This window comes from Dermacentor variabilis, chromosome 11 (assembly GCF_050947875.1).
Source record: "Dermacentor variabilis isolate Ectoservices chromosome 11, ASM5094787v1, whole genome shotgun sequence".
Lineage (NCBI taxonomy): Eukaryota > Metazoa > Arthropoda > Arachnida > Ixodida > Ixodidae > Dermacentor > Dermacentor variabilis.
In genome coordinates this window covers 42687239-42714073 of record NC_134578.1, presented here as the reverse complement: position 1 = coordinate 42714073, position 26835 = coordinate 42687239, and the positions used below count along the sequence as shown (strand labels likewise).

Below are 26835 nucleotides of genomic sequence, written 5' to 3'. Positions count from 1 at the left end.
TACCGGTTTTTTAAAAAAAGATACAACTATTGCGTTTTTTCCAGTATTTTGGCATGCTTCCAGATGGAAATACTTTGTTAAATATTTAGGGAGAGCATCTACGGATGCTTGGCACAGGTTTGCGAGCATGGAATAATGGATCCGGTCAGGACCTACTGCAGTTTTTTGCCAGCACAGAGAACCCTGTTAAGTTCTTGTACCGTGAATGGAGAGTTGTATTCATCCCTTGACATACAAGCAGTTGGTAGTTTCTCCTTTTCTGTCGACAGTTAGTATTTTAAGAACGCTTGAATAATTAGCCGAGCTAGAGACGTTATAGAAATCTTCCCCAAGTATATTCGTTTGTTCTTGTAGTGTTGTCTGAGTACCTGAAGTTGTATGTATGGGTATCGTGTATGATAAGTAGTCCCCCTTAAACTTCTGACCTGGTTCCACATCGTTTGGGATGGGAGGGTGCTTTTATTATAGATATATATTTCTGCCAAGACAATTTCTCCGCATGTCTCCGAAAATATCCAGCTTTCGTATTGGCTTGTTTAAAATTCAGAGAGTTGTTATGTGTTGGGTATCTGCGTAAGATTCCCCAGGCCTTATTTTGCTGCTTTTTTGCTAAGGTGCACTCATGTGTCCATCAAGGATTCAGCTTTTTCCGAACAACGCCAGAAGATTGTGAAATGACCTTTTCAGCTGCAGAATTATTATATTTAGTAATTTTTCATTAATTTCGTCAATTTCGTCGGCCGGACGCTGGAATGTCCCTTGAGACTACTGCTTAAACAAAATTTTCATGGTCAGAAGAGTGACCACACAAGCAACGCTTATCTTTACTACGCGAATCCCTGCTTGGACAATGACGATTCTCTTTTGCTCCTTCTCGGGACACCCTGTGGCGGACGACGCGCGGGATTCACCACACACGCTGGCATAGCGGCTAACAGTCGGGTCGATCCGGCGTTTCACCATATCCGAAACAATTGATAGCCTCTCCAGCTTTAGAAAATTTGATTAGTAATGGCCCCTGACGAACGAAAAAAAGGTCAACAACACTTTTCCGGCAGAAATGACGGCCTTTCATTTCTTTGGAGTGGTCAATACGAATGTTTCCACTGTAAGCATTGTGTCGTGTTTCTGGCTCGTAGTAGTGGCGCCATGATTCGTCCCCGGCCGCAGTTTCAGACAAGAAGTCGTTACCCTCATTGTGATACCGGATTAGATGAGTCAAGACAGCTCCGAACCTCTCCGTCTTCTGGCGATGGTTCAAAATCTTCGGCATCCATTGCGTACACAAGAGCCAATAACCGAGATAGTAATGAATTATGGTGTGACCCGAACCAAGACTGATGTTCACACACCCTGCCAATTCATGGATGCTTATCCTCCGTTCTTGTCTAAGCAGCTCATCAACCTTTGCAATTGTGTTGAGAGTGATTACACGGTGGCTTTGGAACGGTCTTGGATCGTCTTTGCAATGTTCGCGTCGTTTTTTAAACCGTCCGCTCCAATGCTTCACAGTGGCCAATGAAATGTAATGTTTAACGTACATGGCAGCCATACGGTGACTAATTTTCTTGGGGGAAAGACCTTCAGCTGTCAAAAACCCCACGACACCACGCTCTTCAACTTTAGGAGTGACCATTATGTCCCGCAACCATGTTTAACCCAGTGTATCCAAGTAATAAAGAGCCTTTATCATCACGCCTGCGTTTCGCTTTTGTAAATGAGGGATGCCTCTGTGCTCAGCGCATGCCTCGCACATGAAGAGCCGAGTCATTATTGATATTTTCTTTGATTTCCAGAAAGGAACAATAAAAGGTGGTTAGTAAGCTTTTCTCAACTCATTTATGTTTTAGTATGACCACCATGAAATTTGCGATGGCAGGCACGTTGGAGGTTGCCGTATTGTATTCAGTTAAGAAAATTATTCTACTTAAAATGAACGAACTTCCCATTTACAACAAATGAATAATATTTTCTTTGCTTTCCTGAAAGAAACCATAAAACGTGGTTAGTCTGCTTTTCTCAACTCGTTTATATCTACTGTTATCGTCCCGACATTTGCAGTGGACGGGGCATTGTAGGTCGGCGTATTCTATAAGAGTAGAAAGCTATCCTCTTTGAAATAAACTGCTGACGACTGCGTAGCCCGTTATCTGTAAATATCGTGCCTCGTGCGGCTTGAGCATCGAAGGTTCCGGGTGCTATTTGTTCACGAATACACAACAAACTGAGCAGAATGACAGCCATGGCCATTGCCCCATTGTTGGAACATCCTGTGCGTAATGCGAAGTTTTTGGCTGTGCTTATAACTGACGGCGACAGGTGCTTTTCTGCTGTAACGTTTATTGTGCTGTTAGGAATGTGAAGTTTATTGGTACTTCTACATCCGCTCGTAGATCCCTATGCATATAAACTTAAATGTCATAGTGCCTTTCTTTACGTACTTACCTGTTGGCCCTATATTTTTTGAGAATAGGAGTTTTGGGATTTAAAGTAACGACATTCTAACAAGCTGCATATATAGGGATCGAATAGCACGTCTAAACATTAGCTGAAACTTCCTGAAGCCACCCGCAGTTTAGAAATTCTTGCTGACATTATCACAGCAGAATGTGTACGAAGGAGTTTAGCAAAACAGACACCTGTAGAACTTAAGGATAGAATACGTAGGCGTTGACATTTCGACGCTGTCCTCGCAAGACAGAGGTCCGCAAAGCTTACCCTAGCTCTATTTCAACTATCTCCCAGTTGCAAAAAGAAAGTAATTACCTTTCTTCCTCCTAAAAAGTATTATACATATTAACATTCGAAAGTCAACTATTCGATGGCTCAGAATACCGAAACCGGACAAGTATTTCGCAACACAGACGCTTAAACGAGGGCTACTTTTCGCTGCCTGCCAAACAAATTGTCGCTAATTATCAGAAGCTAACACGGAGCGATTGTTGGGAACCGAACCCTTTCGTGTGACGTGAATAGTGACACGCGAGAGCAAAAGGCGAGCAAGCCATGCTCCTTTCACCAGTGCAGAGGAAAAACGAAGCTGCTTGACCGCTCCTGACATTTAGCGTAAAGGCCAGAATACATGGAGCGAACTTCCACGACGAAGTTCGGGCGGCAGAAAATCTGCCGCGGCGCGACGCCGTATTTTCGTCGGGCTGTGCTACATGGAGCGAAGACAGGCCGGCCGCCGCCGGCGAGTCGCTGCGTTGTTATCAGTGTGGCTAGACGAGGCAAATGCGCTGTCGTGAAACACTTGACAAAAAAAAACTTTAACGACAATTATTATCGCTTTTGAATTACGGAACACTCTAAAAACGCGTAAAATTTTGTTTAGAAATGATTTCTAGTCTTTTTTATGTGTTTGAGACATTCATGTTCCGATGTAGTTTGAAGAAAGCGGCGATGCTATGCGTTGTGGCAGTGGCAACACTCGGCGGGTAAACAACTTTCGGCTCCTCCAACTCCGCGACTCTGTTCTGTGGCTCAACGCGCGCGCGGCGGAAGCAAGCAGAACCGAAAGTAGCGCACCTGAGCTTGTCTAACCATGGCTGTTATTAACTTGTTAAATTCCAGCCGCGCCGCTTTGGATGCCATGAATACGAAAAGCGAGAGACCAGCGTGAACGATAGAGCGGGATCGGGATACACGGACAAGCGGGGAAGCCTAGCCGGAAGTCGGGGAGGATAGTGAGACCTGATTGGCTCACTTTGGGGCGCCGCTCGTTTGCCGCTTCCGGTATCGTCGCCGCCCGACGAACTTTTCTGCGCCAGCTGGATCGGCGGCGAAAGACATGTTCTCCACCGCCGCGCGTCGCGCGTACGCCACCGGGCGTCGAACGCCGACTATTCGTCGCATATTCGCTCCATGTATTCTGGCCTTAATGTCTTCGGGTGACAGCGTCAGCTGCAAAAGCTCTTCGCTGCTCTTAAGCAGCGACAGCTGTGATACGTGCGAATTCAATACCAATGAATCGCCCCTCGCATTCGACCCCCAGCACGAGGACCAGTGGTCGGCGAAATAACGCATCCCGCCACTACATAAAGACCAAGTATAGTTCTAGTCAGTGGGTCTATGCCTGCTGTTACTTATTTTAGGTGCTTTACTCCTCAGAGGAGTGTTCCGCATACTCACCATGAGATGCGCCGCGCTGATTGACACATGTGTATAAGAGCGCACAATTTACCAGGAAGGACACCACTAAGTTTGGGAAACACCAACTGGGTCAATGGTATGTCTAATATATATTGAGGGTCTGATACAGAGCGAAAAGAGACAAAAGCTGCGAAAAGTTAAATAGGAACATCGGCATGTTAGCAGAACCGGTCATCAGCGACATTTAAAAACGTCAAGAATAATAAAACTTGCAGACGCCTTTCATGAAAGCACAATTCCATCAGTCTTCGTGCTGGTGTGAGTCACCAGGCAGCATCTAAAGCAGCGAGCGGGATTATTTTGTGCGTTATTCTTGTGACTTCTCATTCTCACCCAATTTATATGTTCCACAAATTAGACATTGCTTAATGTTTGATTCTATGACGGCTCGAGTAAAAAATGCCTCCACTAGTTGCCCATTTCGAATAAGAAGACAACAGTCGATCTGGGAAGCTGAAGTGTATGTTGTCAAAATTATTTTAGGCAAGTGGCGGAAAGACCGACTGGCAGCCTACGTGAACGGCAACGTGCCAACGTTGATATTACGTCGTGTCGTCGGTTTTCGTCTTTTCATTGTGAACTGTACTGAATGAATAATGGTTTATTTTAAATACGTATGGTCAGAACTGAACTAAGCTTCGAAAGCAGTATTCTTTATCCCGATGTCCTGATAGATTCAGGTTACTTGCTGTGCTCTGCTGCAAATAGACACACAAACTCGGTGACTGCGATCGACGTCGGCTAAAATTCTGCTTGTGGCTGGCAAGCGCCGAACTTTGGGCTGACAACAGCGCAACACCAGTCGCCACTGGATATTTGCCCGTCCACACAGAACGCCACTTCTCACGCGGAAGAATAGTTCATGATCGCGGGCTTCTCAATACTGACGTGTGCCATGCATTCCCAGCGTGCTCTGCGTATGCCGCCATTTATGTCATAACACAATTTGACCAGTAGCTGAGGAGGAAGCAAGGCACGTGGTAGAAGAGAATTAACGAAATTCATCTTGAATACATCTCTAGAACTCTCAAACAATCTAGATGGATGACTGAGGTAATTTATTCAGATTCGTTGAACTTAAACGTCAGCAAACTTGCCCTTTAATGTAAATCCTTGGAGGCCAACAAAAATGATTTCCGAATTAGAAAAATGAGTCAGTGCACATTTCCAAGAAGTTCTCTTTCAGTGTCATCTATAGCTATTCTTGATATTCGTGGTAAAATGAGCATCATTAGACACTGTAGCTATCATTTTAAACACCAGAGTTCATTAGACTCTGCGCAGTCAGAGATAGCGTATATAGAGAGAGTACAGAGAACACTCTCTGCAGCACCAAGGTCTAATTCTTTTCTTAGTCAGCATGGAGAAAACAGGCATTCTCATTCTGTTCCTATATACATGTATGTGCATTGGGGCTACCACCGGAAACAGAGGTAAGTACAAGTATCCACCTTATAATGTTTGAATCAGCAAGCTGAATAAAACAGAGTACACTCAACAATCGACGGAAAGAGTAATGCAAGGTTCTACCTCAAGAGACAAGAAGGCAGAAGTGTGTATTACAAAGCAAACAACGGCAGCCGATATTCAACAGTTGATATTACGCGGTAAAATGGGAGTTCTGCCCTCGACGGGTAAATGGTTTACTATTACAGTTAGGAACGTTTGCCAATAGATGGGAATTGCAGTTGTGTCTTCAGGTATTTAGGTAGTGAGATGAAATTATGAAATTTCAAGACAGAAGGTTAGGTTGGCAGGCGCAAGATAGGGCTAATTTTATATCACTGGAAGAGTCTGTTGTCTTCCACAGGATGTAAAACGCTGATGATGATGACATCCATGATTTTTTTCGGTAATGCAGCAATATAAAATGTTGGAGCAAAGTGCGAAGTAGCATTTCTTGAAAACCTTGTACAGTCATGAGAAACAGACTAAAAAAATGCGATACTATTAGCACACAAATATCTACTAACTGTTCAAGATATCTCCAATTTTGCATAATCCAATGGTGGTTCACATTTAGATACATTGAAATGTGGCCTAGCTCCTCTGTTAGTTTATCACGTACTCAAAAATTGCATACGTTCATTAAGCACGGGACCCATCACGATGCTTGTTCATCTGTCGAAACTGCTTCCTTACAACTGAAGTATATCTGTCAGAATTTTGCCGAAGAAATCATGTATTTGTTCGTTCTATTTTCTTTTTTGCTGCGAGGAAATGTTAAGGGTTCAGCGCACACAATGCCTGATAATCATATCCACACGTTTCATATTTAACAAGCGCACTCTCCAGACCAACCAGTTTGGTCTGCCTTGTTGCTTGTTGTTAAACCAAGGAGAACTGCTTTTGGTGGAAATGAATCATAGGAATAAACTTGTCGATCGGGTGACTGAAAGTGTCTTCGAAGAGGACCCAGTTCTGTTCAATGGAGCACGAATGAAACTCATGCAGAAATTATTCTGAAAAAAAAAACTGGTAATTTAGTGTGTTTTGCGTTAAAATTGCCTTTGGCACAACATCTTCTTTATATTTTTGTAATTCTCCTGTTACTGGCATGAACGTTAATGCATCCGGTAATAACATTGCAGTGTGTGATGGCTTCTTCATGAGTTATATCGGGAAATATATCAGGATTGTTGGTTAAGACGAAGTCTAGTATATTGGCAGCAGTATCAGTTGATGCTTTTCGTTGACTAAAGAGCTGTGTTATTGAAAACTCCAGACACGTGCTGTGAAAACAATGTGTGGTTGCGTCCGTGGCCGATGCGGAGAGCGTTGACTAATCAATGTTTAGAAAATTAAAATACACAGACACTGAAATAATCAAATTCAGAAAAATTGAGCGAACCTGGCTCAGCCCTCGATAATAATCATGATCAAACGCAGCAGGCATGTCGGGTACACGGAGAAACATACCAATGACCACACCAAATGCCGCATCCTGCAAGGAAATCCAAGCAAATCAAGAAAACAGTCGATATTGTTTGGTGCAGCAATGAATTCTTTCTTTATCGCGATGAGCCCACCGACCCCTCTACGCTCTCGTCTATCATAGCGAAAGAACTTGAAAGTGGATGCATTCGTAAAGATGTAGTTATTGTGAATGTTGTCGTTAAGCTCGGTCTCCTCAGGTAACACTAAAGAAGCCTGTCACTATAATGAGCCATGATAGCGCAATACCATTAGCGACCGCACTTCTAGCATTTCTGTATATATGGCCACGTTTTTTATCAGCGCTCTAAAGTAATTTTATCGGCGAGCTAGTAAATGAACTTGAACTTAAGGAAATGAAAGAGGAATATCATTCATCCCTGCGCCGGGAAACAAGAACAGCCCAGCCTACATTGGTGTTCCACTCGTAAACGTCATTGGTAAAAGCAGTTTGTTGAAAACAAGACGTACTCACTCCCCGTCTTTATTCGTCGCTCATAAGAACTGGAAAAGCTTCCGTCGCTTTTCAGGAACGGCTCCCAGGCAATTTTGCGAGAAGCATAAATAATTGTTTTGTAACTGCAAGCCTGTGCCCGAAGCCTGTTCAACCTGCTTCTCATAAAAATCTGGCTATGATAGGCCGTTTCTTCATAACGAAAAACGGCTCACACGATGTGCTCTCGTGACAGACATCACGTAATCCAACTTTGTTGAGGTAGAAATTATTTTTGAGTTGTTTTGACTTTTCTAAAGTTCCCGACTTCACGAAATCTGTTATGCCATAAAAGAGAACATTAGGCCGCTTAGAGCGATAATGCAGGTAGATTTTTTTTTTAATATGTATGAGACCGCTGTCACTGTTCACAGTGGACTTGTTCGTCCGAAGTTTTTAAACGGGGGTCGATGGTCGGGGGCTTGACTCGGCAAGAAGAACGTTCCTTACTTCGCTCGTTCGTTCGTCGCTCGTCCTTTGGCTCTTTCGCTGGCTTCTTCTTTCCTTTGTTCCTGTATTCGTTCGGTCTTCTAATCATTCATTCTTTCACTCGCTCGCTCTTTCGTTTTTACAAGCGTATGTTCGTTCGTTCCTCAATCGCGCTTTCGTTCGGTCCTTTGTGCGTTCGCTCACTGATTTGTTCTCATGCACAGGCGTTCATTCCATCGTTTGTTCGTTCAGTCAGTCATTGTTTCGCGCTATTTGCATGCTATGACAATTACATTGATGGTTCTCACATACTCTTTAACTGCTGTTTGCCCCGGTTACGGAAGAGACAGAGTAGCTGTCATATTTTCATTTCAGCTTAACACCTCTAACAGAAGCAGCGCTATCGCCGACAACGTTCTTCCGTGCCGATAAGACCAATAGCCTTACCTGTCGTAGTGGTCGGGTAACGGGACAGAGGGAGTGAGTGTAAATAAATGATGGTTAAGCTGGCTAACGTATGGGGAGTTCATTCCCGAAAACAGAGCTAGAGAAAAAAGACGCTATAATAGGAGCACTGTTATTGTTTATGGGCCCTTGAGTAATTATGTTACTTTTTGTTTTTTGCTGTGTCAAAGTTCTCTAGAAAATAAAAGTGAGCCCAGTGCAGGTTGCCTAGTTGCAGACGCCACTCGACTGGTACTAGTTGAGCCCACTGTGGCACTCACTAGTTTTTATTGGGGCAGAAATTATATGGATACTACAGCCGCTTTTCTGCCGTCGACGTCCAGCGATAACGTTCCGTAGGAAGTCCAAGGAAAATAATATCGTTGGGGCCTGCGGTATACTGTACGTGCGCGTGAAAGACTGCTATGGTGAGCCCACGAAGCCTAGCTGAACCTGCTGGAGCAAGCGTAGGAAGCGGGGAGAAATTGCCCCATCTTTTGTCGTGCACAAGGCACCGTACGGCATGGAGATGACATTATTTGCTCATATTATGGACAATCCAATAATACTATATTACACACGTTTTCTTCATTACACTCAAAGAATTATGCAGCGTGTGCCACAAAACCTGGCAGAAAGCAATCCTTGGCGTCGTACCAGTCGTATTCTGAATTCGCATGCCTGTGAAATCACCCCTACAAAAATTGCATTGCGAGGTGTGTGACTGCACCACATTTTGTCGACTACTAATTGGATTTCTATAAAACGGAGTTTTCACAGAGGGAAGGCTACTGACCTAGAGAACCAGTGCTTGTAACCTCTTGATCCATTTTTATTCTGACATATCATAAGCCATCAAGCCAGTGACGAGGGAACAATACACCACAGTTCAAGCTTACAATCTGACCCGGTCAGCCGAGCCTGCCGATTGACAATTTCTAAATGCCCCATACAAAACACTCCCTGGCACAATACGAAGTCTCCGTGCGCTTTACCCAGCCGTTGTAACAGTGAGGTTGAACGATGGGGTGTCGCTAGGCTACGACTTAAAAGTTCGCAGATCAGACTAATATGACTTCACTACATCCGGTATGGCAGGGTACTTCAAACTTAATTGCTGGAAAGGTTCTTTATCAAGACGCGATTTTAGCAAGGTTATATGTCGCAGCGTTTCTTTTTTCTGCATATCTTAATATGTGTCCTTGGGCAATGCAACAGGCTATGGAACATTTATTTGCGCAACAACTAGGATACACCAGAGTACGCCAGCCGCGTGTTGTGCTGTGACAGAGTAGTAATGAAGCCTTCGCTAATTATAGCAACAGTTCCCTGAGATATTATGCTGCTATGATCTCTAATATTTTGTTTAGTTACACTGAAAATTCATATCCTAATAACTGCGAATAACCGCAAAGCAAATAGCACTCTGGCGAGCGAAAACAATTCCGCGCACTGTATCGTGTGTTGCCATTGAGTTGTTCGAGATAAGTGTCATAGATTTATGAACGGTACATGCGTTTGTTAGATTTTTTGGCGCTGCAAAATTTACGGCACTCTGCTAAGCGCACATGTTGGCACGGAATAAGTTAGTTGGATTGGGCTCGAACTATACGTCTATCTCGCTAGCCTCTAGAAATATCTCGCTAGCCTACTCAGAGGCCACTTCGAGCGTTATTCACAAGAAATAATAATCGACTGCATTTTCCTTCGATGTGTTGGCGGATCTGCTCATGCGACAAGCGGCAACAGTCTAAAAGCTGTTTTCAAGAGGTGTTACTTACTCCCAAGCTATACGACAACGATTTTGGTCGTCGCTAGATGTTTCTGCAGAAGAAAAACTAAGTTTGCTTATAACACCAGTAGCATGTCATAAATGTGCTCTTTATGAACATCGATTATATATTGAGAATCTCGAGAATAATTGCTGTTTATTTTCTTATTGGTAGTGCTTTCCATGAAATACTCTCCATCGTAGCAGAATTAGATTACTGCATTGTTTTCTGTACCCCTTGCCAAACAAACACACCAGCGACATCACTTGCGTTTTATTTCGCGTTCGTGATGCCGCGCAAATAATTGTTATTTCTAAGTTACATTAACTAAACTCATTGTTTTCGATGAAAATATAACTATTTATTAGGTTCTTTTCTTTTAAATCTATGGGCGGAATTACCTAAACGAGGCAGCATATATTTTTCATTAACCATTCCATTCATTAACTAAGCAGCTGGGTAGTTTGGTAACTTCACTAGCCAAGTGTCATGTTTGCTTTCTTTTTCACATCTCATCCTTCATAGCAACAAAACCCCTAGGTTAATCTTGTAGAAAACATAAAACAAGATACCATGCGGTTGCACCAAATAGCCCTACGTAGCACTGGTCGCTTACACTTCACTCTATATGATAAATATTGTTCGATACACAGTCATTAAGTAAACGCTACTTCATTTAGAAATCTTAAACCACAATGATGTTGCATTCCAAAGTATGTCTGGGAAACACGTAGTAAGGAAAGTTTGTTGTAGAGCTATGATGTTGATGTGCTGCTACGAATTACGGTCGACAAAGATCGCTAACATACCCGAACAAAATATAAAATGTTAATGATATTAGTCATGCTCTAATCACGAACCCGAAGCATCGACACAGAATATACTTCCACTAGAACATCGTACTTTAGGTGCAAAGCTGTGTGGCTTTCTGTAAAGGCCGAAACTGCCATTGCCAATAGACAAAGAAGAGGCATATTCCAATACACAAGTACAATCATTTCGCTGATGCAGACATGCATCAGCGGATGAGTTGCTCTATCTCATATTCCGGCAGACAAATTGAAGCTAGCACATTCATGCTGAGCGGCATACAGCATGCCGCCACCTGTGCGTTGCTAAGTTGGCACTTGAGTAGAAAAATATGTTGTGTGGCAGCGTATACAAGTTATTGCTCTGTAAAATTATTGACAGCCGTTTAAAAAATATTTGTTTGATTTCAGGAATAAATAAACCACAGAGTTTAGGGGAGAATGTTACGGTAAATGCCTTTGTGTTGTATGACAAATCCATTCTCAATAAGACACAGGCTGCGGATAACGATACTACACCTGTGTGGAGCCATTTCACAAAAATATTTCAACAGGTACGGCGAATTCTTTTTGATGTATGTCATTATAACAATGATGCAAACAGTTTTATCCAGTAAGTAAAAGAACAGAGTGCAGCTATTTTCGTGGAATGTCAAACTTGACATAAACCTGGCTGCATGAAAGGACTACCACAATAGTGATATATAAGATACACACTGCTGTATACCATCAGTCGTCGCATCTGCCATCACTATGAACCAGCAGTCATGTGGATGTATGTCGTGAGGCTGAGGGATCGTCGCTACCGGGCTCTTGAAGCTTCGAGACTACCCACAGCTTTACTCTAAGGGTGAAGCAATCAGAGCAATACTAAACTTTTCGTTTTTACCCAAGAGCTTATATTTAATTGGACGGTGTATGCAGCAGTAAAGATTCGATTGCTACATAATCATGAGTTTTTGTCATCAGATCAAAGGCTCTCCGTGAGTCAAGTACTGGCGTTCACAGCGCTCTTATGATAATGAGCGCTGGCATAAAGAACCGCGCTTGCTTTTTCCGACGTAAACGTATATTTTTGCAGCTCAGCTCTACATTCTAAATGTATCATGCCGCCAGAAATCAACAGATCATGTTACGTTTTGCACCATATATTATCCGCTCCAGCACACAAGAGGCGAGCCCTGCATGAATTCGACTGCTCAGACATGATGGGCCTAGGATTTAAGACAGCGTAAACCATGGTAGCCCCTTCTGGTAAGGAACAGTGCGTCGCGGGCGCCGGTTCGGATACGTGTCTTTAGAATTCAAGTGGCGTTAAGACAACAATTACCATTATGATTCAGTGATTTATCAAAGACAACCTCCACTGCGTCGGCAAGAAAGCTTATTCTATGTGCAAAAGCCAAACGCAAGTAGCACTGCTACTCGCCGAAAAAAAAATTCAATCTCCAGTGTGCAAATAATCAGCATGGCACTCATTCCGTGTACGTGTAGTCCTCACCTAAAGCATACAAAATGAAATTGAGGAATAAGCGCATACGTTTCATTTATGAAGACTGAAGACAAAACTGAATGTATTGCTTCGCAAACTTCCAACCTAAACAGCAGGTCTCAAGTACCCCAACATTTTTCGTAAAACCTGTCCCCCACAGCGCAAGTAATGCTGATGCATTCGCAGGATGCGTATTTTTGCATCCGTTTCGTTGTGCCCACTGATCTGTTTTCACACTGTTTTGCGCCTGCCTTCCCATGTAGTTTGACTATTTAACGCTTCGCACACGCTGTGGCTTGAAGAACAATGCGATTTGAAAGATACTTGCAAGTTCATGACGAGCAATAGTTCATCGGCCGATTAGTGAAGCCACTCTAGACTAAAAATGAAACGAAATTATGTATGCATGTATGTATGTATGTATGTATGTATGTATGTATGTATGTATGCAAGCATGTATGTATGTATGTATGTATGTATGTATGTATGTATGTATGTATGTATGTATGTATGTAGGTAATAATTGCATACTGCAGGCAGGAAGTTCATGCGGGAAGGGCAATATAATCAAAACAATAAAGAAAACATGTGAAGCCGAAATTGATAAAGGGGGAATGCAGCTACTACAATGCCAAGCGATTCCAGCGATGAATATGCGCGGAAAAATTGAGCATTGAATTATCTTGTGTGAAAATAGGACAATAAAGCATTTTAGGCATTTTAAGCATTTGTTAACATTGAGGGGCCGAGTGCCAGTTGGTATTTACTATTTGGTAAAGAAATGCCGATCAAAAAAGGAAAAGTTTTGTTCACGAGTGATTAAACAGCTCGTTTCCTGGTGAAGGAGCAGTAGCTTGAGAGGGCGGAGCTTGTGTGTCTGCACTATCTTGCCATCGATGCATTGCATTGCAATTGCACACTAGCAATATTCGCCAACGTCGTAATTCATGTTAACGCGGTAGTTTGTAACCGATCTTGTAACTTTTTTCCCGCTCGACGGAATCTCCTAGACAGAGCTTCGCTAAGCAGTTTTACTTTTTTGGAGCATGAGAATGAATGACACCTATGTTAATAAATTTTCGTGAACCTGACCCGGCGGCATAGTTATTTACTTACATAAAAGCGTGGAGGCCCTCCTCAATAAAAAATATGAGTCGTTGCTGAGCTGCGTGGTTGTCCAACGCCTGCAATTCTCTGCCTCGTCCTTTCGGCACGTAGTAGTTCTTGGTGGCATTTGTCGAGTAGCCTTTGTTCTTGGGCGCAGCCATAATGGCTTATACGGTCGTGTGAGGCACAATTTCTCATCTTACCTTTATGAAACGTGAAAATTCATCTAATATTCACCTTCCTATCTTCCTTCTCTTATTACTGAAAGGCTCGCAATACCCGGTGTGCGTGTTTTTATATTATGCCCGCGAGAGCTATTGAAGCAGAAGAGGAAAGATTGACATATCTTTTGTTGACATTGTAATGAGTGAATGGATACAAATATATAAACACTGCTTTATAAGAACGTATGCATCCGCCTTGAGAAAACTAAATACTATCAGCCGTACTCTAACTTAAGATAGAGCTCAATTCCGAACGTTTTACTTTTGTTTGTTTTTGGGGAGAGGGTGGCGCGAAGGTTACCTGATGAAAAATAAGCGAAAATTATCATCCAGTCATATATTATGTCCCACTGTGTTGACAGTATCGGCTACGACGTTGCTTACTGATTTCAACTTTATTGAATAATATTCTTTTATTACATGGCAAACTGAAGCCGTTGCTATTCCAATGCTTTGTAATTGACCTCGTGCTTCACCGTACCTGCGCACTAGCACTTTGAATACTTAGCGCACCCTTGTTCACTAAAATGAGTGCGCTAGGTATTGACAGAACTAATGCGCTGCTGTAATAAAGTTAGCACAAAGTTCCAATGGCATGGTCTCAATACAGGGTGACTGTAACGTAAACCTCAACATTAAAAAAGATAAAAAACGTTTCTACCGACCATTACGATTAGCATCTCACATATGTAGCTTCGCTGAATAAGCCGCAAAAATTCTGTCATCAGTATGAGTGGTAAAACATTGAACAGTGGAAGAACTGCGGAGCCAATTCACGTGATGCAGGCGCTTTGAGAAGTATATGCTTGCAACAACTCTGTGTGCAGATAATTACGAAATTCTAAGTAGATCACTTGCAATAGTGTTCCTAGATATACAAAGTGGCCCATAAGAAGAATGCATACAATTACCATGAGTTAACATAAAAATGGAGGCCCCCCATGCCAATTTCCTGGAGTATCTGAGGAGCCACTAGGCGCAAATGAAATGAGAAAGACTACATGCGCAGGGCTTGTAGAAGTTCACACAGTATTGAAGCATGGAAGCGTTTCGCTTCGTTGGCATAGAAATGAGACGTGAAATAAAAAAATGCCAAATTTATTAGTCACACAGCCTAAAGGCATCTCGTACAGCTTATTGTGCGCAGGCTGATCTAGGTGGTTAATATTGTATAGCTAGAGAACAAAACACAGCGCATACAGAGGATTGCGAAAACGCGCGGCCAGGAGGTAACGTTTCCAAATCGCAACATAAAATACAAACAGGTAGTTATGGCATTGAGCAATAAAAGCCGCAGTAACCACTTATAAAATCACAATATTATGCCCACAAGTTAGCAACGTTTATTTCCATGTGTAAACCCTAACAAAGGAACCGGTTATTCACACAGCCATACAGAACAGCTGAAGGATAAAGCTCCTGGTAGCACTGGTTTGTGAAACACAGAACAGTTTGTTGCTACATAAAATATGAGGTGGTAAAATTATTAGACAACAGTATTACTGCGAGCTTTAGCAGTTATGAGCACCCACTTTCCCTAACTCAAATTTTTGTCCAGATTTGAAGTTTCCCGAAACGGTGGTGGGCCGATCGCACTAGGTGAAAACATAAATGACGCGGTACAGAATGGCAAGTGTTGAGCCTTTTACAGAAGTCAGTGAAACACACAGCCAGATTTCTTTACGAGATGAGGCTCATAAACATGGGCATTTCAAAGTGGCTGCAAGAGCGCGCTAGTAACACTAGATGAAAAACGTGGAATACGAACGAAGAAAGCGGTCAATGATGCTTGCGACTACGTGAATAGTTACTGAACGCGAATGTAAATAACATGAATTAACTAAAAGGAATGTGAGAAAAAGTTACTCTAACTTGCAGAATAATGCTGGAAACTTAAAAAAAAAGATACTTCTCAAAGTTGAAGAACAATACAAACACTAAGATGGTATGAACACCACCAAAAATTAGACGCAAATTGCTCACATTAACGTGAAAGTGGGCAGAATAGCTGGAATTTAATTGTTGTTAGAGGGAAATAGGTTTAAAGTGCATTGACAGGGTATTTAGAACGCGTCCGCAGGCATACAAGGCATGCAAGATGGAAGCAAATCCGCAAGACATTAGCAAGCGTCTTCGTCTTTGGCACTGTACTCAGCTTGGTCTCTGGCACTGCTCGGTGACACTACTACTGTGTCAGATGCAGTATTGCACCACCAGGGGGCCAAACGTTTTCTCAAAGCCTTTTCTCCTAACATACAGCGTCCTGACAAGCCTTTGTGTTGCATTAAAATGACAGACCTCGTGGTCTGATGTCGGTTTTGTCAAAAGGAAGGCGCATCGCTGGCATGGCAGAGGAGCATGTTTCATCAAGATCAAAACACCTGGACAAGGGAAACAAAAGAGGCTGTTCCAAACGAGCCAAATTCTATATAAAGCGCCAGCAGATGAAGCGGGTGTGACACACGAGGGTGGAGCGTATTTGACAAGCCTTTTAAACAGGCTGTCACAGGGGCAGCTATAGTGTAAGGAATTCTTTCCACTAAATGTATTTGTTTGTAATCAATCTCAGAACCAAGTGGCTGGTACGGGGGATATCACGGACACGGCGGCGTGTAGCGAATGGCTCAACTGTAAGGAGGAATAAAACGAAAATAAAGATCATATAAATATATAGCTTCAGCTGAGAGACTTCGTTAGAATGTGGTTGTAGGTTTCACAGAAGCTTCAATGGCCAGCAACGAATATTTATTTATTTAAAGATACCTTACAGGCCCCTAGATGCGTTGTGTAAGGGGAGAGAGAACACTAAAAGGTTAAACCATAATTATAATACATATGTGAATACATACACAAAAAATAGAATGCAAGAAATGCGCTAACATACAGTAATGTAGTGTTAAAAGTTGTGCAAGAAATAAACCGAATGCTTTAGAACGCGAGAGGTCAGTGAACAAGAAATTTTCACAAAGTAAAATGTAACCAATAGAAATACAGAGCTAGCGGGACAATATTTGGCTATGATAAACAGTATTTAAGGGATAGTAGCGAAATAAAAACAGAAAACTGAAGAAAAAAATAACACGTTAGGTTATGTAGAGTTTGAAAAATGCGTTGCTAAAAGGTGCCGGAATTTGTCCCGACCAATCTCATAAGCGATGGTGTTAGGAAGATTGTTCCAGAGACGAATGGCTCTTAGAAGAGCGGAGTATTTAAATGAATTTGTCTTTCCGTCGATACGTATGAAATTGAACTGATTATACAGCCGGTATAACCTGTAATGAGGATGTTCAAGAGGTAGGACTGATGGTGCTGTATTGTGGACATATTTATGAAATAATGATAACAGGGTTATATCACAACGATCATGCAAGGGCTGTTGTGAGAGGTCGGGTTTAATTTCTGTTATGCTTTTGTTATAGTGATAATAACGTGAAATAAAACGCGCAGCCGTATTCTGGATAGATTCGAGTTTTTCGATCAAGTAATTTTGATAGGGAGACCACATGGATGCGTCGTATTCAAGCTGAGGTCGAACGAATGTTAGATAACCTATTTTACGAATGTATTTAGTAGAATTATGCAGCTTGCGTCTTATGTACCTTAACGATCTTGAAGCATTAGCGCATATGTATGCGATGTGCGTTGACTACAAAAGAGTCGAGGCTACGTAAACACCAACATATTTATATTGAGTATTAGGCAAAACAGTGATAATATTTATGTGATAAGGAAACGTATATTTAGTGTGCTTGCGGCTAAAAGAGATAATTTTACATTTAGAAACGATAAGCTTCATTAGCCAAGTCTTACATCAAAGAGAAATAAGTTCAATATGTTTTTGGAGGATTGGATGATTAACGGTACATTTAATGGAACGATAAAGAATGCAATCGTCAGCAAAGATGCGCACGTGTGAAGAAATGTTATTGGGTAAGTCATTAACGTATCTTAGAAATAGTAACGGCCCACGAACGCTGCCTTGTGGCACACCTTAAGTAACGTGCGAAAGGGGAGAAGAAAAATTATTACCTGTTGTGAATTGCTGACGATTATAAAGGAAATTGCGAATCCACGTTAATGTAAGAGAATCTAATTCAAGAGCAGATAATGTCAAAATCAAATGGCAATGTGCTGCGAGGTCAAGCCCTTTTGAGAACTCTAGAAAAGCACAATCAGTTTGTCGATCCTCTTCTATGTTAGCATGCAAATCAGTTGTTAATTCTAGTAATTGCGTTTCAGAAGAGAAGTTCCTCCGAAATCCGTGTTGCTAAGAAAAGAAAGATTTGTTGGCTTCGAGGTGACTGTAGACATTTGAAGCAATTACATGTTCTAGAATTTTACAGCATATAGATGTTAATGATATGGGACGGTAGTTTTCCGGTGCGTGTTTGTTACCTGACTTAAATATGGGTATGACCTTAGCTATCTTCCAATTTGAAGGCAGCTGTCCAGTCTTTAAAGATTGCCTGAAGATTTGAGACAGGATTTTACTAGGTGCTGCGAAGGTGTTTTTCAGAATTTTAGAATATAATGTCGTCAACTGCACAGGATGTGGGTAGCTTGAGGCTATTTATCAGGCGTGCGACACCTTCAGCTCTTATTTAAATTGGTAACATGTATTGGTAGTTCAGCTCCGATGCATCTGGCAGATTACCTTGATCTTCTGCAATGAGTATAGCAGAAAAATATCTATTTAAAGTAGAAGCGGACTGATTATCTTGAATGGGAGTGTTAATGTTGTGGAAAGAAATGTTAGTGTGGTCCTGATCTGGGCTCATGATGTGCCAGAAGTTTCTGGGATTAGATTTTAAAAAAGATGGTGGGTCATGAGTGAAGTATTTATCTTGAGCTGAAGACAGGACCAACCAGGAAATTTTCAAGCTTTTTGTGTATGTGTCAAAAGCTGCTTGCATGCACATGCGCTTAGCACTTTCGTAATGGCGCTTCTTCCTGTTTTTCAGCAAGTGTAGGGATCTAGTGAACCAGGGATTAGATTTGTCATCGGTTATCTTAATGAGAGGGACGTACTGATTAACCAAGGCAGATATGTTATTGCTGAAGAGTATCCAATTCTTTTCCACCGAATGACTAGGAAATCAAATTAACAGCATGTGGGTAAAGAATATATCTAATTCCGAATTCATAACGTTGTAATTGGATTGGTTATAATCGCGTATTTTTTAGTAGCGAAACGTGCAAAAGATGAGGGTAAATTGAGAGTTACTTGCAGTAAGGAATGATTGCTAAAACCATTAATCAACACGATGTGATGAACTGTCTCAGGTGTTGTTGTGAGGATCAAGTCTAAGATACTATTACCCCGTGTAGGCTGCGTAACAGCCTGAAAGAGGTTAAAATCTAAGGTTAAATAATGAATTCTGTTCAATATGAAGAAATTTATTGTACAATATAAAGTACATACAGTGCAATATACCACAATATAAAAAAATCTCAACGTAGTGCGTTTGTTTTGCTTCGAAGGAGTAGGACCAAACTTTTGTTGAAACTAGGAGTTTCGTTGGCTGGGCCTAGCCCTCCCACATGAGGACGTCGAGGTCTTCCCTCTTCGCCGCCTCGCAAGCTTGCCAGGTAGCCGGGAGTTGGTCGTCGAGGTGGGAGCTGTGCAGGGCGGCGTGCCATCTCGACGAGAGTATCACAGTATTAATTGCCGGATTTTGGTGTTTAGAATCCCACAGCATGTGGGCAAGCGATGCTGCCTGAGTCTTACAGATCTTGCAAGTGTTAATAGGGTAGGTATCCTGGTAGATCTGTGGTAACGTCTTAGAAAGGGGTACGCGTTTTTATGTAACAGGCCAAGGCTGGTTGCCTCTGCTCTGCTTAGCTAGTGATGAGGGATGGGGAAGGTTCTTCTTTCGAGATAGAATGATTTCGTAAGGCTGTTGTATCTCGTGAGGCGATCGCGTTCCGCGGTTGCACCTTCGCTGTCTCCGGCACGGTTGACAAGGCCTCGTGCTACAGTGTGAGCGACCTCGTTGAGGCTGGTGAGGTGCGGATGTATGTCGCCGGCGTGCGCCCGGACCCAGGCGAGAGTGATTTAGTTTCCGGGTGAGGGAGCGGCTTGGTGTAGGATGCGTAGTGCTTCTTATGAAATACGACCTTTGGTGTAATTGCTGATTTCACGATCCATCACGATCGCGTGGCTGTCCGGATCGAGGGTGGCAAGTGCGATGGCTACTTCCTTAACCATCTTGAATAAAAATTTATTTTTATTTTTATTTAAACAATATATGTTACTTATTTCTCACTCATTGCACACTTCATTCTGCCCAGAATACCCGCCAAAATATTAACATAATTTTCGGCCACGCTTACAGGTTCAAGAAGCGATCCACAAAATGGGAGCAATGATAACTATGGACGTGAAAAACGTTACCGAAGTAAGTATGTTAGCAGCACAAAAACAAATAAGTAAAGCAGATTCCTTAATATATATCACTCATATACCGGTACAGCCCCACGAGTCTGTCGTTGAACTTCTGCATAAGAAGCTAATACTTGGTCTCAGAATTTCGATGACAGTGGCCTTTTAGAAAGACTGTAATGACCCCATTTCGTCCCTTTTCATCTTTTTTTTTGCTTTTATTTTTGTTACGCTCTTCTTTCCGTCTTTACTTCCCCTTTCCATTTCCCTAGTGCAGGGTAGCAAACCGGACGTTCTAAGTCTGGTTAACCTCCCTGCCTTCCTCTCATTTGCATCTCTCTCTCTCTCGATGACCAGTGCGCGCTATTGTTTCCCACAAACAGGGTCGTACAGAAATCGGCAGAGCATTCTGATATTTGTTGAAAAAAAAGAACGTCGGGAAAGTTTGCATTATATTGGTTTAAATGTTATTCCAGATAAGGTACGACATTTGAAACGTTCCCAGTTCTCTGGCGCAACCCACTCGCTAATTGAGAGATGTTGACATTTCCACTAAATTGTTCAGATAATAGGTTACCCATTCTCAAAAACAATATTAAATGTGAGATATCATTGCATTATAATTTCAAGGACGGACACACGAACTATATATAAGAGCGATTGGAATTGCAAAGAATAAATTTCGAACTTTAAAGAAATGCTCGCATACATCAAGGTAAGGTTTATTTCTCCCTACACACTGAAAATAATAGACAACCCGCCTTTAAACAACTGCGGAAGTAATTACGATAAGCATTGAATCAAATTATCCATACACCGCATTGAAACCGCCGAAATGTTTGATGCATGACGTGCGTAGGCAACCGTCTTCCGCTCTCGCACTTCCCACCGTACACGCTCCGCCATCTGGCGGCACCGTAGAGAAGTCTACTAACACATATTTCAAAAGCAATGACGGTTTATATTCTAACAGTAGAAACGTGGTGTTTGCCGGTCGGCACCGCGAAACAGAATTTGCCGGCTGCAAAAAGCACGTGACTGTGCGTCGGCGAGACGGAAACCGCTCTCTGCTTTGGAGTAATGTGATACGCTGCGTGTGTAGTCCAGAATCCTGCTCCCGAAGGAAGCGCAGGCGCTCGCTGGGCGGTGCCTCTTCCTGGGCAGCTTAACGGCGTCTGTCGCAAAACGGTTTTGTTTAGTTGTCTTTGAACTGCAAGCTTATTTGATAGCGCGTATATATATATATATATATATATATATATATCCTTATCCTGAAATGAATACTGGTAAGTGCCATTCCAAGACGGAGAACAGACAGACACAAGCATAGTGCAATCGCTAACTGGCAACTAAATTTTGTTCTGAAGGTTTCGCCAACTTACATACACAGCAGACAAGGATCTCGCAATGCCCTGCCCATCAAGCCAACCAACATATCCTATCAAGAAGCGTATACATTACAGCATCAGTTCTAAAACTACTTTTCTTTCCTACTCAATACAACCGACGGACAAGCCCGCCGATGCGTCAACAATTAGGCGCGGCAACATGAGTGATCCGTAGCTAACAAAACTTCTTTTCATTTGCCTGTGCGTTGTAGGACCTGTTTCCTGCGAGCTAATTCTTTCCGGTATTCCAATTCTAGGCAAAAGTTTCAGTGATTTTTCCAGAGACATCATGGAGGCATATCATATAAAAAAAGAAAGCGCCTCCACTAGCTATACGTCGGTTGTTTTGCGTAGTAAAGACAATTGGCGTTTAGAAATGATGCTGTAATATATATGCTTCTTGATATGATGCATTGGTTGGCTTGATGGACACTGCGTTGCGGTATCCCGGTCAGCTATGTACTTAGGTAGGCGAAATGTTTGCAACAGAATTGAACTGTGAGCTAGCGCTTTTACTGTGCTTCTGTGTCTTTCTTGTCGCCTTCAATGCCTGGAAATCTCACTCAAAGCAAGGTAGCGAGGAAGCAAGAGTCTATTGGAGAGCGTCTTATTTGTTGCACTGTTCTAATAACAAATTTTTTAATCGAGTCGCTGACATTATTATTCGGACGTACCCTTGATGTTAGTTGGGTTTTCGTAACGTGTACAATATTTTTTTAGGATTGGCGCCAGTTTACTGAAGCACATGCGCACATTTGGTTCATATATAATGAAACATTGGGACCACACAGGTACAGCAAAGTAAATACAACGAATGAAGGGGAATGTTTCTAGTGTATGGGTTGGATTTCAGTCAGCGGCATAACACTCACCTAGAGGTCCCAATGTTAGCGATAACTCGACGATACAGGTGTATTCTTTTGTTGAGATTCACGTGCCACAAAGATTATCCTTATTCCGTACGAAATATCTCCTATTTTCTTTGGTCTAAATGAGTAAGAAAGCAGGCATATTTGTTTATACTAAAAGCCATTCATTTGCTCTTGTGTGTATCAACTCATTAATGAACAAGATTTCTCTTTTAGTATTTGCAGAACTATATTATAAAAAGCCTGAGTTATATGTGCGCAAGCTGAAGTAAATAAACATTGCAGTATTGCACATAAAGTCTAAAGGCACCTAACTTCATGTGAAATCTTTATGCGACTCTGTTTCTTATTAGTAGATAGCTGAAGCTTAATTTGGAACCACGGTATGTGTTCTTGCTGGAAAACAGTAAACTATACAAAGAGGCGTCTTCATCTTAGCCAAATTTCAGTCATCAGTACACCAGAACAACCAATAAAAAGTGTTCATGATCGCAGAACTACTGAAATAAACAAATTTTCCTTTACGTGTCCTAATAAACTTCAATAATGCCCAGTACAAGGATCGTTAAAAACATTTCTTCTGAACGTAATTGCAATACTAAGGTGTGCCGTTATCCATACAACCAATATTCATAAAGTGCTCATCTTCTTACTAAATCTGCCTGTCATGGCACTTGACTCCAAGTATTTGTAAGAGAACATTTTCCTTAGAAAATTGATTAAGTTGTACTGCTGCCCACTTCTCGTTTTGTGTCGCTGTTACATTCCTTACTGTATAGCTTTAGGGTTGTACGATGAAACTATGATATATTTACACTGCTTCTTCGAAGCTGTTTTCGAAACCAAGGTGTTGTGTAGTTGATGCCGAGTGATATTATTCTTGCGTTTTTGATGCCGTAATGTAATTTGGTGCAGTACAATAGGACCGATTTACCTGCATCATGTGATTGGGGATTGGGATAAATGGAGTCGTCGTCGCTTTCTTATGATAAAGGCACACGAAATATTCAGAGAACCAGGTTTATGGGTTCTCTCGAACGACATGTACGTGAGGTTGAAACAATGTATACGCATGTCGTAATTCTAAATAATGCGTCTTGCCCCTTTTGTACATTGGCATTCCTTAGGTATTTATAAAGCACGCACCCGCGCACCAGAGAAACAGGTTAGATAAGAATTGCCAGAAATGCGCTTGGAGAGTGCATATAATTAATAAAATTATTCACAAATTGGCCGAAGCGCTCTACCAGAGTACATGTGAGGCCAACAGTGACTTTTGGTTAGCCGGAGTATGCGCTGGAGAACGTTTTATCGCAGTGAACCGACGTGTCTGTACATTACCTTCTGATATCACTATTTAAAAGGGTATTGCTTAGTAGACTCGTCATTCCTGGTCAGATAAAACCATGTCATCCTGTCTAATTAAAGAAAGAGGTAGAACATATATTACCGATTTAATAAAGCTGGATAATTGTTGCGCGGCCAAAAAAATCTTTGTACCTAACCGAGAAAACGCGTTCCCGTGATTCGTTTTTTTTTCAGGGACATAATATAACCGTAAATAGTACTACTAGCCCAGGTAAACTAAATGGGACTGCCACACTTGCGGCTCTTTTGGAATATGCGAATTCATCAGGAATTAATGAAACCAACTATATATTTTATTTTTTTGTAGGGTGAGTATTTTTTATACTTCGGATGTCGACAGATGGTGGTGTAGACGAGTATGGAACGATAGGACAAAAATGATATCAGTAACAGCCTTAAAGTTCTCCGTGTGCCCGTCCAGTGTTTGAAAATTACTTTCATCCTGCGTATCCTCAGTGCATGCGACTTATCCCAGCATTTTTTCTTAGTAATGAACCGCTTATTAATCTGTTAACAGTTTGTAGCTTTCTAGATGAAGTTCACACGTTATAAATCATTTGGCCCGGTCATGCGTAGCACGGCATCGCCTTTTAGGCTACAGCTGCACTGACATATTTGCATACAGCGTGTGCCTCGGAGGTCTTGCTTAACTTCAAGAGTCCTTTCAGTATACAAGTGCTTGTATGCATGCTACTATAATACTTCTACTATTCATACCGAAACTTTTACACCCCTTTTTATTATGAGTTATTGTCATTGTAATAATTCTGATTATTTTGCGCAGTTTAGAGCGAGAGAATTTAGGCCTCCTTACAGTCATATCACGTCTGCATTTGTAACTCAATTTGACTATTTCATTGCACACAGAAATCATTACCATATGTGATAGCCCTCATTAGCCATACTTGGGCGTTGCGCCATTACCCGTCATAGATCAACCAATCAATCAAGGGCTTGCAGTCATCTTTTTGGAGAGCAAGCACATAGACATAGAATGTCCTATGCGAACAAAAGTGGGAACAACTGTCGCCCATAGGTACGCGAGGCGACGTAACATCAGTGTTTATTGCAAGTTGTCAAAAGTAAAAGTGTTGTAAGTAAATGGACACTTGCCAGCTTTGTCTGCATTATGCTTTCAACTAATTCATGGTGGAATTTCTCAGTCAGTCTTATAAACATTCTGAAAAAGCGAACACATAAATAATTGCAACACTTATACAGCTTAATCACAGCAGCAATGCCGACAAAAGGAAGTTCATATCCAAGATACTTATTGAGAATTCATTTGAATAATTATAATACAAGCAGAATAGCGCTTGTGCACACACAAAAAATACTCGATGAGATGAAAATTTTAGTGTTTTATCAGAAGTTCACCTAATCAGAAAAATTTGCGCAACAAGACCAGATGCACGTAAATGTTTTACTTGAAAATGGTAAATAAAAGAGACTTACAATGGCGGGAAAATTACATAAGTTGGCATTTATTTAGCTGAACTAGAAAACTGCGTTCAAGTAGTACTGTTGCTTGGTTTATTCTAGTTCATGATGGACGTTTCGCTTCTGCTGAAATCGGCGAGCAGCCATAAACAACGCCACCTCACCTAATTACCGTAAAAAAGCTTCCGTTTCTTCGGGCTGCTGGAAAAAGTTCACTAGGCAGTTCAAGCAGGCATGGTGTCGGTGACCAACACCAGTAGTGCGGCTGTGGTGGAGTGCCTGTAGGACCCGTATGTTGACGCAAGGTCACATGCTCTCGCTGAGAAACGGCTTCGGCCGGCATAGTTTCTCCGCCTTTTTCTACTTTTTATTTCCTCCTCTTCTTTTTACCTCTGTCCCCGAGCGATTTCTGCCGCAGGCTCTAGTAGAGTGGTTCGATTCGCCCTGCCCATGGGCGTGGCAAATCGAAACAGCCTAGCCTCCAGGACCGGTAGCGGTGGCGGTCACTTCGAATTTTCGCCTTAACCGAAGAGCGTGTAAGGTTGTTTGCATTGCGCGAATTTTTTTTATTAGTTCTATAGAAAACCATACAAACGTTCCCATTTTGTTCGTTATGTTCAGGAATTCATCTTAACCAAGTCTCTCGTAATAAGATTTCTCTGGCTCTTGACAAAGAGCCACAAAACCACCATTTACCGAGACGAGGATCCGACAATATTTCGCAAAAACAAATTAGGCAGTAAGTGCCACGGCTGATGAGTGACAGCGAGCTCACCATACTCGGGCGATCTATACAAGCACATAAGTGCTGGTTGTAGTGCTTCACCTTATATATGTGAAAAATTGCACTCCCCATTCAAGCAAGACGCGTTAGCGTGTGGCAGCTACTCTGCTGAGTCAGACACCGATACCAACAGAAAACGTAGGGCCACAATGTAGAAGCGTGCATGGCACCACTACCACTGCATCTGCTGCATTGTGAGACACTGGCGGACTTTCACGAAACAACAAAATTCCAAAGAACATAAAAAAGACTATTTTTGCCGCGAAGCTGTACATAGCCAGCCGATTCATCTGTCCCTCCGCCAGACTGGTCCAGCAGATGGTCAAGCGGCCTACCAAGCCATCCTTTATTGAACCATTGGGGTTAACCAAGTGATAAACACCAGGGCGGCACGTTTCATCTTCGCTGGTTAACCAGCTGTACGGAGTGCTAGGGCGATGATTGTTTTTCCTAACTAGTGCCTATTGATTTCGTAATACTTACGATGAAGGTACATGGTTCTGCAAAGGTTGGGTATTCTGACGCCTTTATCTCCGCTGATAGAAATCCACAAATTAGATTTTGAGGGCACCACTACTATACTTGCATAGGGGCTGCTAATGAGAAACAAGTAACCCGCTCTTACTTCGGAAAAGCATAACCGTTTTAAGATGGACGTAAATTACTTAGGAACAACTGGTGTTGACAATGCCGCTGTGTTGAATGTATTCAGAGCACACACTGCCACTTGAGGGGGCTACATGACGAG

General features: G+C 42.0%; 1 protein-coding gene across 1 annotated transcript in view; it reads left to right on the top strand.

The window, feature by feature from the left end:
* The first annotated feature begins 5503 nt into the window (after positions 1–5503).
* LOC142564369 (uncharacterized) overlaps positions 5504–26835 on the top strand; it is a 31296-nt gene continuing 9964 nt past the window's right edge. The window contains exons 1-4 of the mRNA XM_075675353.1: positions 5504–5585; positions 11445–11587; positions 20192–20254; positions 24038–24171. Of these exons, the coding sequence (XP_075531468.1) occupies positions 5513–5585; positions 11445–11587; positions 20192–20254; positions 24038–24171 (413 nt within the window). The 5' untranslated portion in view covers positions 5504–5512. The remainder of the gene's footprint in view (positions 5586–11444; positions 11588–20191; positions 20255–24037; positions 24172–26835) is intronic.